Raw genomic sequence first — 17160 nt, 5'->3', positions numbered from 1 at the left:
GTTGTCAGGAGCCTGTGGGTCTTCATGAGTTCAATGGACTCCATGATAGACTATACATTTATCAACAAACATTTTCAATCAGATTTAACTTTTTTTATTTTTAATGTCAAGTGTCCAAAATATCATCAAGGAGTGAAAAAATGTTGCTTTCGTGGAAAGAGGACGGCGGTAGTTTTTTCGAAAATGTGTTTATTCGGAGAACTTACTTTACGAAAATAAATTGCAGACAGTAATTTCCCTCTTATTTTGAACTTAAATTACGAAAACATTCATCAATAGATATCAAAATTCTGCTTAAGGGAATGGAAAATGGGGACACGGGTCGGTAACTCTCTTTCACCCAGACAGTGATCATGCTCTTGTTTTGAAGTTCGGGTACGCCAAATTTCACCGAGATCGGAATAAAACTATAGAAACTATATTCTAGTTTAACTATATAACAATATTTTTATTCATATACATTATTTAGCACATATTTTTTACTTTCCTTGCATATGCAAGTTTGTAAGCTTGCACAGAAAAAAAATTGTACTTTTACAAAAGATTCCTTTGGAAACAGTTGCCAAGTAATAGTTTGTAATACTACAATAACGATATTGTAATTTTAAACAACACATGGCCATGATTTGTTTTTTGCAATTATTATGAAATATCTTTTCCGAAATAATACTGAGAATTTCTTACGAAAATTGGTGCATAATTTTATGTTTTAATTGAAGTTTCATTTAAGTAGTTATAAAGAAAAAAAATTGAATATTTAATCATTCGACTTAATATTTTGTTTTATTGTGCTTATTAATGTGCACAGAAAATTCTGAAAAGTGATTCAGGTAACGGTTTATAAATAACTTTTAACTATTGGAGGTACTGGTACAGCACAAAGAATCCGAATCCAGTATTAGTGCGGAAACGTTTTTGTAGTGATACAGTTTCATGTAAATGTACAAATTTTAAAAATATATGTAATTTAACGTGAATATTTCTGTTCCATTTACAAAAAAATATATGCAGTGTGGCATCCCTGCTAAAACAAAAACATAAAGCACTTATAAATTACACTAGTATTTTCCTCGGACAACAGGCCAAGCAAGGAAGAGTTCATCGCAGCACGGTATCACCCTGCGTGGTAGCAAGTCTAGGGTTATCTCACAGCATCAAGGACAAGAACGAGAGGGGTTTATCTCCGCAGTTTGGAATGAAAAGGACGGTTTTTTTTGTTTCTGTCTTTGAAATACTGCGGCGCTGCTGCTGCTGTTCCTGCCTGCTAGCAGCCGAGATGGCTCCGGCTGTTTTGGACGCGGTCCACGGACGCCACCAACAAGTTCTCATGAAAAGAATATAAAATATTTAGAAAAGAAAAGAAAAGAGTCTCGTATTTGTGTTACCAAGAGGAATCGTACAGCAGTCTGTGGACCGCAACTCATTTGCCCAAAAATGTCGGAGAAAACGTCTTTTGGTCTACTGCCTGTCAAACAACGGCTTTTTTTTTTCTTCAAAATTTTACAATTTTTTTTTCTTCCAACGAGAATAATTTTCGAGCTATCGGTCAAATGGCTGTCGGCCATACTGTCATTCTGATGACTTTTCGGTTAAGTGACCTTCAGCCTGCGGGTCAAGCGATTTTTCGGTCTATCGCCATGCTAGCTAGGAATTTTCGTCTGTACAGAGAAACTCATTTCGCTCTTTGAGGGCTTCGCCTCCAAAACAAGTTGGAGTTTCTGCTGATGCGAACAGTTTTTTTTTTTTTTTAATATTAACAACACTATACAGCATGTCCGAAAAGTCAATCAGTGATTTTTTTAATTTTTTTATTTTTATTTTGCTTCTCTACTTGTCGAAATCACGCATATTTCACAAATATATTGACCACAGTATGAATTACTTGCAACAAGCACGCCAGTCACTATCAATATGTCATGTTGCTAAGATTTTATATTCAGCATATGCAACACGTGAAAAAAAAATTAAATTTCATTGCTCTCATTTAAAACAAATAACTATTTAACAGATAGCTAAAATTAAAATTTATTAAAATTATATACTTACTGTTAAAATAAATGTTACATAGACAGTATTTAAAAAAAAATGAAATAGGAATATTCAAGAAAAATTACAGGCATTTGTAAATTTGAACATTTATATCAAAACAACTTCATCACTACAAAATAGTGTTCGCAGTAATACTGGGTTCTCTGAATAGCTTTCGAGTATTAACTGTGCACATTAATAAGCATTAAAAAAAAACTAAAGTACTGTTATTGAATATTCGATTATCTTTTCCACTGTTTTTTAAAAAAAATTATACTTGACTGAAACATGAATTAAATTATAAAATTATGAGCCTTTTTTTTTTCGTAAGAAATACTCAGTTTTATCTCGAAAAAAAAGTATTTCATGTATGCAAAAAAAAGTACAAAGTTACAATAAACTTTTAAAGTATTACAAACTATTTATTTTGCACTTGGTTTTAAAAAAAAATATTTTTGTAAAATTAAAGAAATTTTTGTTCCCTGTACTGTGGTTTGTAGAGTTTTCCTTTTTTTTTATGATAGTTTGGTTCGATTTAACGTATAGCAACTGTAAAAATAAAACTGGCTCTCTGCGCCTTGTAATGTAGTTCCACCGTGACGTCATCTCGCCGCGGGGCGATGGAGTAAAGAGAGAGAGAGAGAGCGTGTTGTTGGGAAGGGGTAAGTTGGTGTCGCGCAGTTGGCAGCGCGCCGCGTTGGCAGCCCTGCGCGTGGGAGGGTAAGCGGGCGAGGAATTGCACGGGGAGGGGGTTGTAGAGGGGGGTGGGGATTGTGTGAGTGCGCGCGGACGTCGGACGAGGATCCGACAGTTCTCCGGCGTTCGTGCTGCGTCGGTGGTCGCTGACGCGTGTAGACTCTCTCAGATAAAGAAGGAAGAAAATCTTCTTTGCCTAGCTAATTATTATTATTTTTTTTTAATTTATCCACCAATCAGCGGCCATGTGTCGTGCTGTCATGTCTGCGCTGAGCTTGCTGCTGGTTCTGGTCGCGGCTGTCGGTCCAGGTATGTGATCCACAGCCCAAAAAAATACAACCTTAAATGTATCTTCAAAGACGTACTGCCGGCTACACGGGAAAATATAACATAATCACGCACATCAGAGCCAAACAAGCCCCTTAAGTGGGGGTGTGTGTTTTCCGCGAAAACACTTCGAGACTAGCGGAGAGTCAAAACATTGTGGCGTCGTCTGTGTTCTTGTGATTAGTCAAGTTTCTTTCAGGTGCGTGTCTACTCTCAGCACCCCTAATCACAGTAATTCAATGCAGAAGCAAACGGGTTCAAATAAGGCAAGAAACCGGCTGGCGTGTACAGACTAGGTTGTAGTCTAATGTAGTCCAAGTTTGGAGATTTTGCTTTTATTGCTGATAATGTATTAAAAGAATTTTGTTTTTTCCCTTTCGAACAATGACATCATAGTTGCTTTCCTTGTGGGTTGTAGCCGCGTTGAGGGTGAAGAATTCACCAATGTTTCGGTCGTCATCAGGTTAGCAGTTTCCCTCTGCTCAACAAGTAACTGTTACTCTGAAGATGGCGACTGTAAATGCCAACCGAAACGTCGGTGGAATCTTAGCCTTCGACGCGACTAGAACTTACAAGCCAAGCAACTTCAGACAATGGTCGCGAAAGACCTATTAATAACATCATAACTCACTGAATTCTTTTTTTCCAAATTATTTAGAGAGCGTTGTAAGAACCTAAGCCCTAAACATCAGTTGAACCAGTCAAACGTCAAACGTTGAGACCAGTTACAATGTTATGCACATATGGCTCTTGGAAAAGTTCCCCATTTGCAATAAATTACACAAAAGTTTCTTCTTGCTGGTCACGAGTACATGGAGGTAGTTGGAAAACACTATATAAATAATCGAGAGAGCAGATGTTTTAAAATGGAGTTTAGAAATAAAGGAATTGGTTGTGCAATTTTTGCCATGTTAATACTTATGTAAAGTCAGAATGAAAACGACCCATCACCATCCTTTCCGAACTGCATAGCAAAACAATTTTTTTTATAATGAAATTTAACGTTAATTTCTTACATATGTGTTGGTATTATGTTTGTTTAGCAATATTCACTACATGATGGCAACTTTATGATTTTTCTTAGCTATATATATTTTTTCGAACTATTAAAAAACTGTATACAGTTACGGTTTGTTTTGCTGTACAACTGCCATCCAGTTGATTTCAACTTCGGAACAAACTCCCACTCCATACACTAATACCTCCATGGTTTTTACCCTGCTGTAAGGTTCCGCAATTGTGACTTGGCTTGTTTGGTTATCAGGTACAGCATTTGGCTTTCTCTTTGCATTCTCGTGTCTTCAAGTGATATGTTCATTGTTTCATGAGTCAATAAACGCCCAAGGTGTTAAAAGTTTCAACAATATCCAGTGGATTGAAAACAAAGCTTTATTCGTTATAAGACAATAAGACAATTTTTTTAGCTTATTATACAAATGACCAACATTCGCAATATATATGTATGTATATGAATGTTTGTGTGTTTGTGTGTCCCTTAGGCGGTCCTAAACCATTCATCCGATTGCGATGAAACTTTGCACACTTGACCTTTGAGATATGAGAAAGGCCACTATCTAGATGATATTTCGATAAAGCCAACTCTTATAGCAGAATTTAATTATTCTTTGAGATTTTTCGCCATTTTATTGTTAACGCATCATTCATCCGATCTCTATGAAATTTTGCACACTTTACCTATGAAACACGAAGGTTACTTTCTAGGTGAGATAACATACAATAAGTGGCACGCGAGTCGTATCGGATAACTACCAGTAAATATGTTTTAACATTCCTTTTATCTATGGTCTCAATAATAATGGTGGCGCGTGAGTCGTATCCATGGAGGTATTAGTCTCCGGAGTGGGTGTCTGTTCTGAAGTTCAAGTCAACTGGTTAGCAATTGTATAGGAAAACAATCCGTAGTTATATAAAGGCTAACCTCTCTTTATATAAATTAATATTTGTTTGTCTCGAATGCATTCTTATACCATTCATCCGATTGCGATGAAACTTTGGTGAGTTTTTACGCGCATACCCCACGAATGTTTCGGAATTAGTGCAGCCATTTTACAATCGGTAGGGCACGAATCGTTTCAACAAATGTGTGTTTCATATATTTTAGCGGCAGTTCATGTTTTTTTCGGTGCATGAGTGCGCACGCATTACAGAATTGAACTGAATTAAATACAAAAGAGAGATAGAAAGCAATAAAGATAGTGAGAGATACAAGGAGATAGAGGCGGAGAGAATGAGATAGAGGTATAGCTATGGAGATGAATAGAGGTCATTAGAGATACATATATAGATATAGAGAGATATACATATATGTATATAGAGGAGTGATATAGAGATGTAGTGAAATGTATAGACCGATAAAGAGAGATAGATATGTAGCGAGATAGAGAAAGATAAAGAGAGATAGAGTTATATAGAAATGTAGATAGCGAAACAGATAAATATAGATGTAAAGATATAATGATATATATAGAAATATAAAGATTTATAGCAATAGACATAGAGAATTAGAAATAGATAGAGAGATGCTTTGTTTATGTGTTACTATTTCAAAATAATTACAGAAAATTGAATGAGGCATTGCAATGCACGCCGGGCATTAACTGGTTGTTTATATAGCGAGCGCTGAGGAAAGTTATTATCGGGAGAAGCAATTGGTTATTTTCGCAATACTTTCATAGGAAGTATCCATCACTATTTTGCACTTAGAAGAAAAATGTTTGCTTGATCACACAAAGTATTGGTTTATAGACAGACGTGACACGATAGTTATTTTCTAATAAAGTTTCTTAGATACAATAAATAGGCTGATTCAATTATTTTTTTTTCGCAATTTTCAATTTCTAGACATTTAAGATTAATCACTTGACAGTTATAGACAAAACAAAAGAGTGTTAACAGCAGTTGGCTGGACAATTAACAAGCTATAGTTATATTTTCACCAAAAGCCCCTCAAAGGCCACAAGATTGCATGAGAGGACGCTAATAACTCGTCCTTCCACGAAAGACTGCATCGGAAATTCTGTAAGAATCCTTGCAGCTATTCAGAAGGTCAACAAACAAGCTGATATCCTTTGATATGCACTTTTAATTTTTGGAAAAAATGGACCCCTAAAGAGGTAATTGAAAACATACATCGCTAAGAAAATATCTATTTGGCTTTAGTTAGTAATAATACAAAAAATAGTTACAGCCTTTCATGTTTTCCGCACCTGATGAAAAACGTGTTGGCTGGTATTAATGTGTCGATATCGGGTCAATCTCAAAAAACTGACATACGGGTTTTTTCATCTGCAGAGACGTTATCCAAGGTTTTGTTTATCATACTGAGTTTATGATATGACGTCATCTAAAGCTTTTTTTTGTATTTAGCTTTCTTTCTGCCAGACCTGAGCGATTGTGAATTATTTATCACCAATCAAAAAAAATATTTCTATGAACACCGTCTGTAAGAAATTTCAAATTTCAGTAAATATAAAATAATTAAAAATACTATTAATAATTACCCAATAGCGAGTAAAATAGTGTAGTGCTCTGATATTTGTATTCTTCCCGAACATGTTTCACAATAGCGCAATTCAATTTTTTTTTCTTTCGTGATTTCCTATTAGTGTAATGAAACATCGCTGAATGACAGGCGAGAAATACTTTGCTGTCATCTATTTTCTTACGGGAGGTGTCAAAACTTGGGATAAAAATACGGAGCTTGTGTGACATTTTATAAATCTGAATTATAATCAACATCTATGCAGACCATTAAAACGATGTGGATTTTTGATGTCTAACATCTTAGCTCTCGGTATACGGCATTTGGTAAAATTAGCAAATTTCGTCAATGCAACGGAAGTAGTGTGGAACGGATGTATGTAACCACGTTGCTGCCATCTGTGGCGGATGGCACAAACCAAATTCACAAAGACAAAAAAATTATATTATTAACTGTTTATTGAATTTTAATAAGATGGCAGTATTTAAATGAGATTCCTTGTTGAAAATCGGGCCCAAAACCAAAGTTTAGTATTTTTGAAGATATTTTTGCTTTTATCGAAGCCGTTTCATTATAAAGTTTAAACTTTTGGTCTGCTAATCAAATTATTCAGTAGTCGACGTACCTTCTCCGGCAGCGAATTCATTCGGCGGGTGCGGAAACTGCGTTTAACTCGCAAGAAATGTAGTTGAAAACACAATTTACGTGTATATATCTTCATCACGCTCGGAATTATTTTAAAGGATCCTGCGTTGAATCTCGTGTCCCGAGTTTCGTATTACACTTCAACACGAGAACACGTGAATAAGCTGGTAACCGAGGTTCGATGTTTGCACATCACTGGGCGAGTACTGAAATATTCGCACGCGATGTTGGTTGGGAAGTGAACAAACAGCCTGCCCTTCGCGTGAGACGAGCGATGAACGCGAGGTCCGAAGTTCGTGCAACGCTTCCACCACGCGCCGCAAGCGTCGAAGACTGATTTTAGCCCATCGCATCGCAACGAAACGCATCGCGCTATGCCTCTCTTGCATGTGTTGTTCCGCCGCAAATATTTTCAAGAAACGTTTTTTGACGTGACAACGTCTAATAAATCGATGAACGCCGGCTGCACGCACGATAAAGTGTCCCGTAACGCACATTGTCCCGTTACTCAGTGTCCCGTTACGCTCTATTTACGCTTGCGCCGCATCTATCTCTCTTCCACTCGATTGGAACAACCATCGATTTGACTTTTTCGAGGCACATTAAACTTGAAACACACCCATTCGTTTCCTACTTTTTCCTATCATCGTCCTATCCTTAACAGAATAATACAGATTGGAAGACGTTAAATAGCAAACATGTATAAAATTTATAGTTAAAATAATCTCTTCGTTAAAGTTATAAACATATTTCAATTAATGAGTGCAAATAAAAGTAAATATATCAATTAAATTTTAGATTTCATTTCACTCCTTTGTATCCATACAAAATAGTGATAATTCAATAAAAATGATTCAATTTTATTCATAAAAGTATGAAATAATTTCATCAATGTTTTGTTATGACGTTGTCATGTTAAACTATCGTCCGTAAACCGACTTTACAGACAACCAATTTTTCACTTAGTGTGGTATAATTTCTGGAAAAAGTCCCCCAAGTGATAACAATTACAAAAATTTGCACGCCTCTTTACACCCTTTACATAATACTTGGGAGATATCTGTTGAACATATTTGTGATCTAACGACAACTGCAAGAGAAATATAGTGAAAAATTACATAAATATAAATGACTAAAAGAGGAAGGGGAAAAAACCAACATGGCATGTGAGACCCCACCTTAAGTGGCCAGTCTACTTGGAGTTGTAATTTTTTTTCTGACAGAGTCAAGGAAACTGAAATTTCACCATCAACACACCTAAATAAGTATAACTTCAAAAATATGCATTTCTTTAACTAAGAGTGGAATAAGGAACCGCATACACGTGAGCATATTTGTCAGTGACTTCGATATCATTGACAAAACAACAGGTGGTAAACAAGGGTGTAGGGGTGAGTTCACGTTTTTTTGCGCGTTTTTTTCCCCCTTTGCTAACATCAATATCATTTCGACTTTATCGACCACTACACGTGCTCTATGTAATAAGTAGGGCCATATATATAATTTTTTTGCTAAAATATTTCCTGGCAATCTGTGTGTTACGAAACTTTGTAGCATTGGACTGAGTTTCGTGGTTGGCTGGGTCTACATCAGGTGCATGTCTACTGTCAGCAGACCTCACATAGCCTCCCAGTGCGGAAGCAAACGCGTCCTGAATGGCCCGGCCAAACAGGGCAATGGCTTCTCGTGCAGACGGCCGACGATCAAAAGTGAACAACCGCTGGGGAAAGCATATGCCTTATTGCAGTCCAATGAGCTATCAGAATTTTTATGCGAAAAAAAATGCCCCTAACAATAAGACACGAAGATAAACTTGGTAATTTATGCGTGAAGTTGTCGGATGTATAATCATTTCGGTTTCATTTAAATATTAACAAAATACCGAATGTTAAATTTTATTTTAATATTACTCATGATGTTAAAGTCCAAAATTTTTATCATACTTACCATGAAACTTATAGTCGTTAATATACTAGTTCGCCTGGACAACGGGCCGCTTTGTACTAAGAAGCATAAAATAGTTTGATTTTTCTTTGATGCTACCAAGCTCAGGCGCTAATTGGTTTGGAATTTTTTTATAACTGGTCTACTGGCCGATAGGCCACGCCCTACCCGTGAGAGATGAATTCTAGACCTGCTCCTAGAAAGCTCGTTAAATTATTTTAATTGGAAATGGCTCTGTGCCAACCAGTTAGGCTATTTGTACTTGTCGGTTTGGTTTTATTTAATAACACAAAAAATATCAGTGTTACTTTTTAATACGTATAATGTTTTTGAAATTTTCAAAAGCGGTAACTGTATAACTACTGGGAAAAACAAATACTCCGCAATAATTCTGAAAAAAAAAAAAAACTATAAGAGGATCTCACCATTACAGCAAAATTTGTGCAAATGACTCATGAATTATTTATAAAACTTAAAACTCTGCTGGTAAGACGTTTGCTTGGTCATTTGAAAAGGAATCTAAAAACGTAATTTCAGAATAATATTTTGAGTAGCGTTTTAATGTGAGTTCTTGAGTAAAAAAAATCTAAGTTGTGATTATTTTACCAATTAACTACTCACAAATAAATTATGTTTGCGAAAAAAAATACTCAACACCATTGACATTTGTTTTAATGGATTTCAAAAATTTACTTGTGCAACCAAAAAAAATATGTATAACTAGTTTTCAAAAACCTCTGTTTTATATTTAGGCTAGTTAATTTTACTATGTAAACGTCCCAGTTGCACGCAATGTCTTTATGTATCGTTGACTTTCCTTAAAAAGCCATTGTATGATAATATACTTTCAGTTCTACCCCCCATGGGATGAAGAAAAATGTAAGCGAGTCTTTTAATACTCGCCAAATATGTGTAACATCTAACCTCGGTAACGAGCAAATACGCGTGTTCTCATGTTTCAAATGCACGTAAAATATGGAACTTGGGCACGATAGTTAACGTAGAATTATTTTTAATGATGGTGGTCGTGATAAATATACGAAAATTGTGTTTTTAACTACATTTCTTGACGCGAATCACAGTTTCCGCGCCCGCCGCTAGAATTCGCTGCCGGAGAAGCTACGTTGACTATCAAATCACTTTATTTGTAGACCGAAATTTAAACCATATAATGAAACGGCTCCAATAAAAGCGAAAAATCCTTAATAAAATGCATGTGTTCTTCTCGTGTTGCAAATACATACATTTATAATACAAAACTTAATCACAAAATTAGAAACGTAAAATTCTTTAGAGTAAAATTTTAACTTGAATAAATTTTAATACACATATTATAACACTAAGTGTGTGATTGCATATTTGGTTTTGCTTAAGCGACTGAAATCAGTCTGTAAACAATTTCTACTGACAAACCTTAAACTTAATGAGGTTATGAAAAATTTAGGTATTAACAGCAACAAATTCATAACGAAAATGTTTTATTTTTCATGGCGTCGAATATATGTAGCCTAAAATTTGTTGTGTGTCTACAGTATGACGAACGCTGGGCCCTCTCTACATATCAATGTTAACTAAGGGTTGTCAAAATTGTGTTGCCAGGATTCTAACATATATTTTTTAAGTTGTCATTTTTATTTTCGTGACTATAAATTATAACATAAAGTATTCAAGGATAGTTGTGTTATTATAAAATTTGATTTTTAATACCTGTGCGCGGTGTGAATTATTCGCTGTTCACGAAAGCCGTATATACGGATGAGTCATCAGGGTCCGCCATCTTTTCGATATTTCCGACACTTCCACAGATGGCTGCACCGTGCTTAGCATTTCCGTTCCAGTCGACTTCCGTTCCATTCACAAAATTACCCCTACCAAATTCCGTATACCGAGAGCTAAGATGTTTACACGTCAAAAAGTCTTAACTGTGGCAACATGCAGTTGACTGATGGGCACTGGAACGAATGTCATTTTGATGAAAGTAATTTAAGCGAAACGTCATTTGAACGGCAGTCGTTTATCCATCATTTCAGTCAAATGACATTCAGTTACTGACTGTTAGATTAATGAACAATTTTGTGTTCCTGAACAATCCCTATCCGCTCAGCTATATTGATCTAGGCGCTTGAAATGTTTGGGTGTTTTCCAAATGAAAACTTACTGAAATGAGCTTAAGGGTCTCTCGTGTTGGCCACAGCACGCACTGGGAGAAGTATACTCGACTCTAGAAGAAGGTCCCCGGGGCCATTTGAATTTTTATGAAGGTGACCTGACCAGAAAATAGTTCTGCCAAGTATATCGTTATCAGTGCGTATTACGTCTTCATAATACCGATTCACAAGGGGAATCAACTTTACAACCATTTTATGAACAGTTAGTATGAAACAATTCTTACGTAGGGCACGGACGTCGACAAAAAAAATTCTCGCACTTCTCATTAGACATGAAGACTGCGAATATACTTTTTTATTGCTACTCTATGACGTACAGAAAAAAAACCGATTGCTGTTCAAATATCAACTCAAAATTTAATAAAAATATTTTTTTATATATATTATGGCATTTCGAACATGATTGATAAAACTGGTGTTACCACCGATTAACTTTTTATCTTGCCCTCTTAGAAATGCAATTCGTTTTATACGTGCTCCTAGTATTTTTTTGAAAAAATACAATCATCTTATGTGTTTAAACAATTTTTTTTTCTTATCAGTGTGTCTACTCAGATATATTAAAATATGTTATATATTAATTAAAATCCACGATTCGTACAATTTACAGTAAATAAATATCTTATTTAGAGCAAAGCCTTAGGTCGAGGTGAAACGGATGCAGGGGTGAGAGTCTCACCCGAAAAGTTCCGAAGTTATCCGAAGTTCTCCGAAGCTCGCTGATCGATCGTTTAAAAATACTAAATTGCAAGGTTGTATATATTGTACGATCTCGGAGTATTTTAAACAACGCTAAATTTACCTAACCAACATTTCATTTTAGTAACGATAACCTAACCTACCCTCCCGGACATTCTTGGTCAACAAAACTGACATAATTTTTACATATTCTACCCGTGTAACTGATGTATACAGGCGGCACCCCACCTTTTGATAACAACAGTACAATTTTTAGATTAAATACGTTGGTAAATGCCTAGAGCAGGCGCTCTTTTGTAAAAACACAAAATAGTATTTTTAGAATACACGTTATTCTGAAAATTTCAGATCAATATATTAAATGTCACTAACATAACCAAAATTCCACACCTTTCTAAATGCTTTGCTAATAACCCATTTACGCATTGAATGACAATTAAGATGAATTGTAGGTATGGCTCATTCCACTAGTATCATTTAGCACCGCTTGTATCTCGGATTTTCGATGACTTTCGTATATTAACCTACTACGATATTCTTGCCGTTAGTTCGCTAGTCGCCCCGGGCTTCACTTAGCGGACGGGTCACGCCAAGGGAAAATGGATAGGTGGTTGCCAGACCTGTATATGAGATCGTGATCCGAGGATCCACATCGAGGCCTGTCGCTGCCCACGCCTTGCCCGGGACTCGAACCCGGAGCGCCCAGCGTCGGGGGCAACTCCTCCTCGCAGTCGCCGTCCCTCCCGAAGACAAAATGGCGCCGCGCGGGGCGCGTTCCAGCCCGGGAAGCCTTCATTGCACAGACGAGAGAACCACACCCGAAGTTCCCCGAAGTTCATGCTCGCTTTTTTTTTTTTTTTTTCCCCGTACCACAACATGTGTATTTATTTGGGGGAAACCGTTTACATGATATCACAGTATCTTTAATGTAGCTATACTAACCAAATCAACCGTCCACAATGTTTTAAAGTATTTATAATGTAGCTGACCTAACCTAATTGACCATTAGTTATCATGAGTTGTATATTTATTGACAATGAACCAAAAAAAAACCGAAGATGCACGATCGGGCGTTTGGCTCTCTCGTCTTTGAAAAGAAGGCTTCCCTTCCAGCCCGCATTCCTCCGGCGGAGAGGATCTGATGGGCCATTTGACCTCTCCAACCCGGCGGTCGCTCTCCGTTTCTGGTCCAGCTGCAGCCGTTCCCGACTCGCGCGCTCCTAGCGGCGAACCGTCGCACTGTGCGCTCGCCAGTTCCACTGTTTAGACGGCGGCGCGGGGAGTACATTAGCGCATTTTCTTCCTCTCTTCCTAACACGCGCCAACTGCCGTGAGCGCTGGCCTTGTTTCTGCACGCATTGTTGCCAAATTTAACTGGAGGTATTGGACATTGTTTACATATTCATCAAGTGATCATTACAATTTTCGTATGAATTCGTGTCAATGAAAGTGTGTGAATTGTTTCAAGTTGAAAAGAGGGGATTTACTACAGATTTGTGAGCGTGATAGTGGGGTAAAGGCCTGAAATATTAATTAATTACTAAAAAATAATTCTTAAAATGCTTCTTGTGCACTCGGAGTTCCAAAGTAGTTCATCCCCCCGAAATTCTCCATAACGTGTTAGAGATCTGGCAACAGTGTGCGCTAAAAGCAGTGCATGCAATCTAAGCGTAAGACGGTCCACTCGGTGATTTCTTAAACTTAGGCTAAATTCGCGATAGCACGGTAGCACACGCGCAGCACAGAATTTGAAGCTACATTCGCACAAATCTTGATTATAAAAATTCCAACTTTTTTTTTAGTCCTTTATTTTTGTAGAAACTTTTTTTTTTCAAATGTCGCATTTGACGTTGTTGATTGCCTAAATTCAAACATTTGATTTCACCACTTAATTTTTTTGACCACTATGAAGGATTAGGTGCAATGCTTTGCCTTGCAAATAAATACCACGTTTAAATTAGTTTCACGTGTTATCTTTGAAAAAAAAAATGCTCATATCAAAACAATCGCTAGCTACTCTAGGCCGCTGACGTAGTGTTTATCTGTGACGTTCATTGTATGCTGATGGTCGGGCACAGGAATTCGGCGCACAGCAAGGTGTAAATATAGGAGTTCGCTCACTGCTGTTTTTCTGTGCATTTTCCAATGTAACAGCTGCTATTTGTTCGTGTACGTTCCACTTACGTGCGTCTGTGCTGTGCGCGGGTTGTTGCGTTTTGTAATAACTTTTACATATCGGAATGAGTTTTAAGTCGTTATAAGAAATATAAACATAAATGAGGCAGCGGCCGCATGTGCTGCTATCTTGTGACAGTCGCATCAACCAGTTTCTCGCCGTGTCACAATCGATTGTAGCGACTTCGTAAAGTTACAGCCCCCCCCCCCCCCCCCAAATTGAAATGCACGGAAAATCTGTTCGTGAACTGTTGCCGCAGACTGATGTACGAGCGAGCGAAGCTCGTGTGGTCCCAATGTGTGTTGGCGCAACGTTTCGAGTATTGATCCGAAGATCATTCCTTGGCTAAGATCGTCGTATCGCGGATCGAGGAGCAGAGTGGTGCTACTGGCCATTAGTGTATTCTTGAGAGACCTGCACTGGCACTCTAAGAAGAGTGTTCAAAAAGAATATTCAACCAAAAAAAAAATAACGCCGTGGAAGTTTTCAGAAATGCATAGTGTGACACCGGGCTTATATGCGATCCGTACTTTTTTTCTGTCTTTTTAATAATTACGTTAACTGCGGTAAACATTCCAAATCACATTTTCGTTAAACAAGCGAAATGGCTCTACAAACAAATCCAACTTGAACTTGTAAGTTAGGGATCGTGATGTAGTCAAAGTCACTTTTTACCTCATTCATTTACCCATTGCAACACACATACAAACGTTACGAACATGGCCAGATGTTGGCTAACAGACATGAACTGCAACTTCCATAGATACACACGGACACTTTTATAAAACGTGATCCTTCAAAACTGGTTTCACAATGCAGATCACTGATTTTTTCCCAATATGTTAGGTGTACCGCAAAAAAAAATACTCAGACCTTAAGCTGTACATAAGTGGCTTCACACAGCATCCATGAAGTAATACATGCATGATCACCTCCTGAGTTCAAGCGTAAATACTATGACAATCATTTTCTGCCTCAAGCCTAGGTCTCGCCTGCCAAGATGAGTAATTTCAAGTTCGTGTCGATATAACTATCATATGTAAATTACAATGGACATCTATATATGACTTATTTGTAAATTATTATTTATATTATGTTCAAGATTTATGTTAAAAGATATTATGTATAAGTAGTTGGTACTTCATGTCACTATTGTGCAAAGTTCTGGTGTATATCAAACGAATATAATCCTCCAGAGTTAATTTGACAAGCATGAATTAAAAGGAAAAAAAGGGTTGAAGATTTTTATATAGTTAAAAGTTGATATTGACTTTTCGGACGCAGCTTTTGCATATCCCTACCGCTCCACATTGATCATTATGCGGCATTTGGCGACATTTCAGAGACCACCACAGGAGAGTAGGCCACAAGAGGGTGTCATCGATTAATGGTGACTTTTAGAACTAAACTTAGGTGACGATTTCCCCGACATTTCATGCTACTGATCAGAGGGCGCATACAGAATTTCATTGGGAGCAAGGGGGATAGAATCACTTTGTGTAGGATTTTGGGGGGTTGTATCCGAACACTGTTCACTTCCCCCCCCCCCTCCCTCACACACACACACCAACTGGTACGCCTTAGCTACTGACAGCCCAACAATTTCAAATTGTTTTTTGTTTGTTTTTTTTTTTTTCGTCAGGAACTTCTGGATATAGTTTTGGATTGAAGATCACGAGAGCGTCAAATTAGTTTCACAAGTAGTATCTGGATTTACAAATTCAGGATTCTTAAGCATAATCATAATTGGCTAGGAAATATTTGCAGCTAAAGTAGTAAACGCTATCATTCTTCAAGATCTGCATATATTTTATACTTTCACTTAGAGAATAAAATAAAAATTTAATGATTATTTTAAAATGTCAGAAACCCACGTCGTGCCTATATTTTATTTAAAATATAAACTTGGTAATGTAATATACGTGATTAATTCTATAATCATTTTTCCTTGAAAGAAAGTGACACGAAAGTTAGTAACGTCATTTAACGTCAAAATATTGAATAATGGATAGTTTTTCGCTGCTTATACTTAGCCTACTGTCAAGAAAATTTGGACATTTTTTTCGTTCTCATTAGACGTTAGGTTGAAGTTAACCACCTGTAAAACCACTTAAGGCTTAACTTTTTTGCAAATGAAAAATATTGCATAATTTTAGGGTGTTTTCTCATTGATGTATTTAAAGCAACATTTGGGTGCGTCCATAAAGGCAAAAAATATTTTTAGTAAAATCTTTTTTCTCGCTCTAACAAAAACGGGAAAAAATGTTATTCTGTGTAGAGTGAATTTTTCTCTCTTTTCCCCGTTACACTAACCAAAAAAAGAGGAATATTCCCCCACCCCACCTCCCTCAAAAGTCCACATTTATTTCGGGCATGCCGATAAGGAAGTCCCTAAGGCAGGGCAGGCGAGTGGGTTACTCCCTCCCGTAGTTTGGTATGCATTGCGGTAAATAATAAACGGGCTGCGAAAGATGACGTCTTGTGGCGTTTGGGCATTCGGGCTTCCGCGGTGGGGACGCAAGGAATGTCCCTGGACGCCGTCATTGGATGAGATCTTGAATTTTGGAACCGCGACGGAAGTAAGTGTAGTGGTGTGTATGGGGAAAAAAATGTCAGCGAGTCTTTCATTACTCGCCAGTGTACTCGGTGACGAGCAAAATCATGTGTTTTCATGTTGCAGATACACTTGTGATACGAAAATCATGCCAACAAACAAAGATTGTGTTATGAACTATATATTTTTCTGGACACGAGTCACGCAGTTTTCTCGCCCGCCGCGAGAATTCTCTCCCGAAGCAGCTACGTCGAATATTGAATAATTTGATTAGCAGACCGAAATTTACACTACTGTATATAAAGAAACGGCTCCAATAAAAGGGAAAAATACTTGAAGAAATACTAAACCCTGGATTTGGACCTGATTTTCGAAAAGTAATTTTATTAAAATACTGCCTATCTTGTTAAAAAAAATCATT

General features: G+C 37.1%; 1 protein-coding gene across 1 annotated transcript in view; it reads left to right on the top strand.

Moving 5' to 3' along the window:
* Positions 1-2816: 2816 nt before the first annotated feature.
* LOC134543010 (uncharacterized) overlaps positions 2817-17160 on the top strand; it is a 57602-nt gene continuing 43258 nt past the window's right edge. Inside the window, exon 1 of the mRNA XM_063387684.1 lies at positions 2817-3033. Within this exon, the coding sequence (XP_063243754.1) occupies positions 2970-3033 (64 nt within the window). The 5' untranslated portion in view covers positions 2817-2969. The remainder of the gene's footprint in view (positions 3034-17160) is intronic.

This window comes from Bacillus rossius (assembly GCF_032445375.1).
Source record: "Bacillus rossius redtenbacheri isolate Brsri chromosome 9 unlocalized genomic scaffold, Brsri_v3 Brsri_v3_scf9_2, whole genome shotgun sequence".
Lineage (NCBI taxonomy): Eukaryota > Metazoa > Arthropoda > Insecta > Phasmatodea > Bacillidae > Bacillus > Bacillus rossius.
The sequence above is the reverse complement of the archived record's forward strand: the minus strand, read 5'-3'. Positions and strand labels throughout refer to the sequence as shown.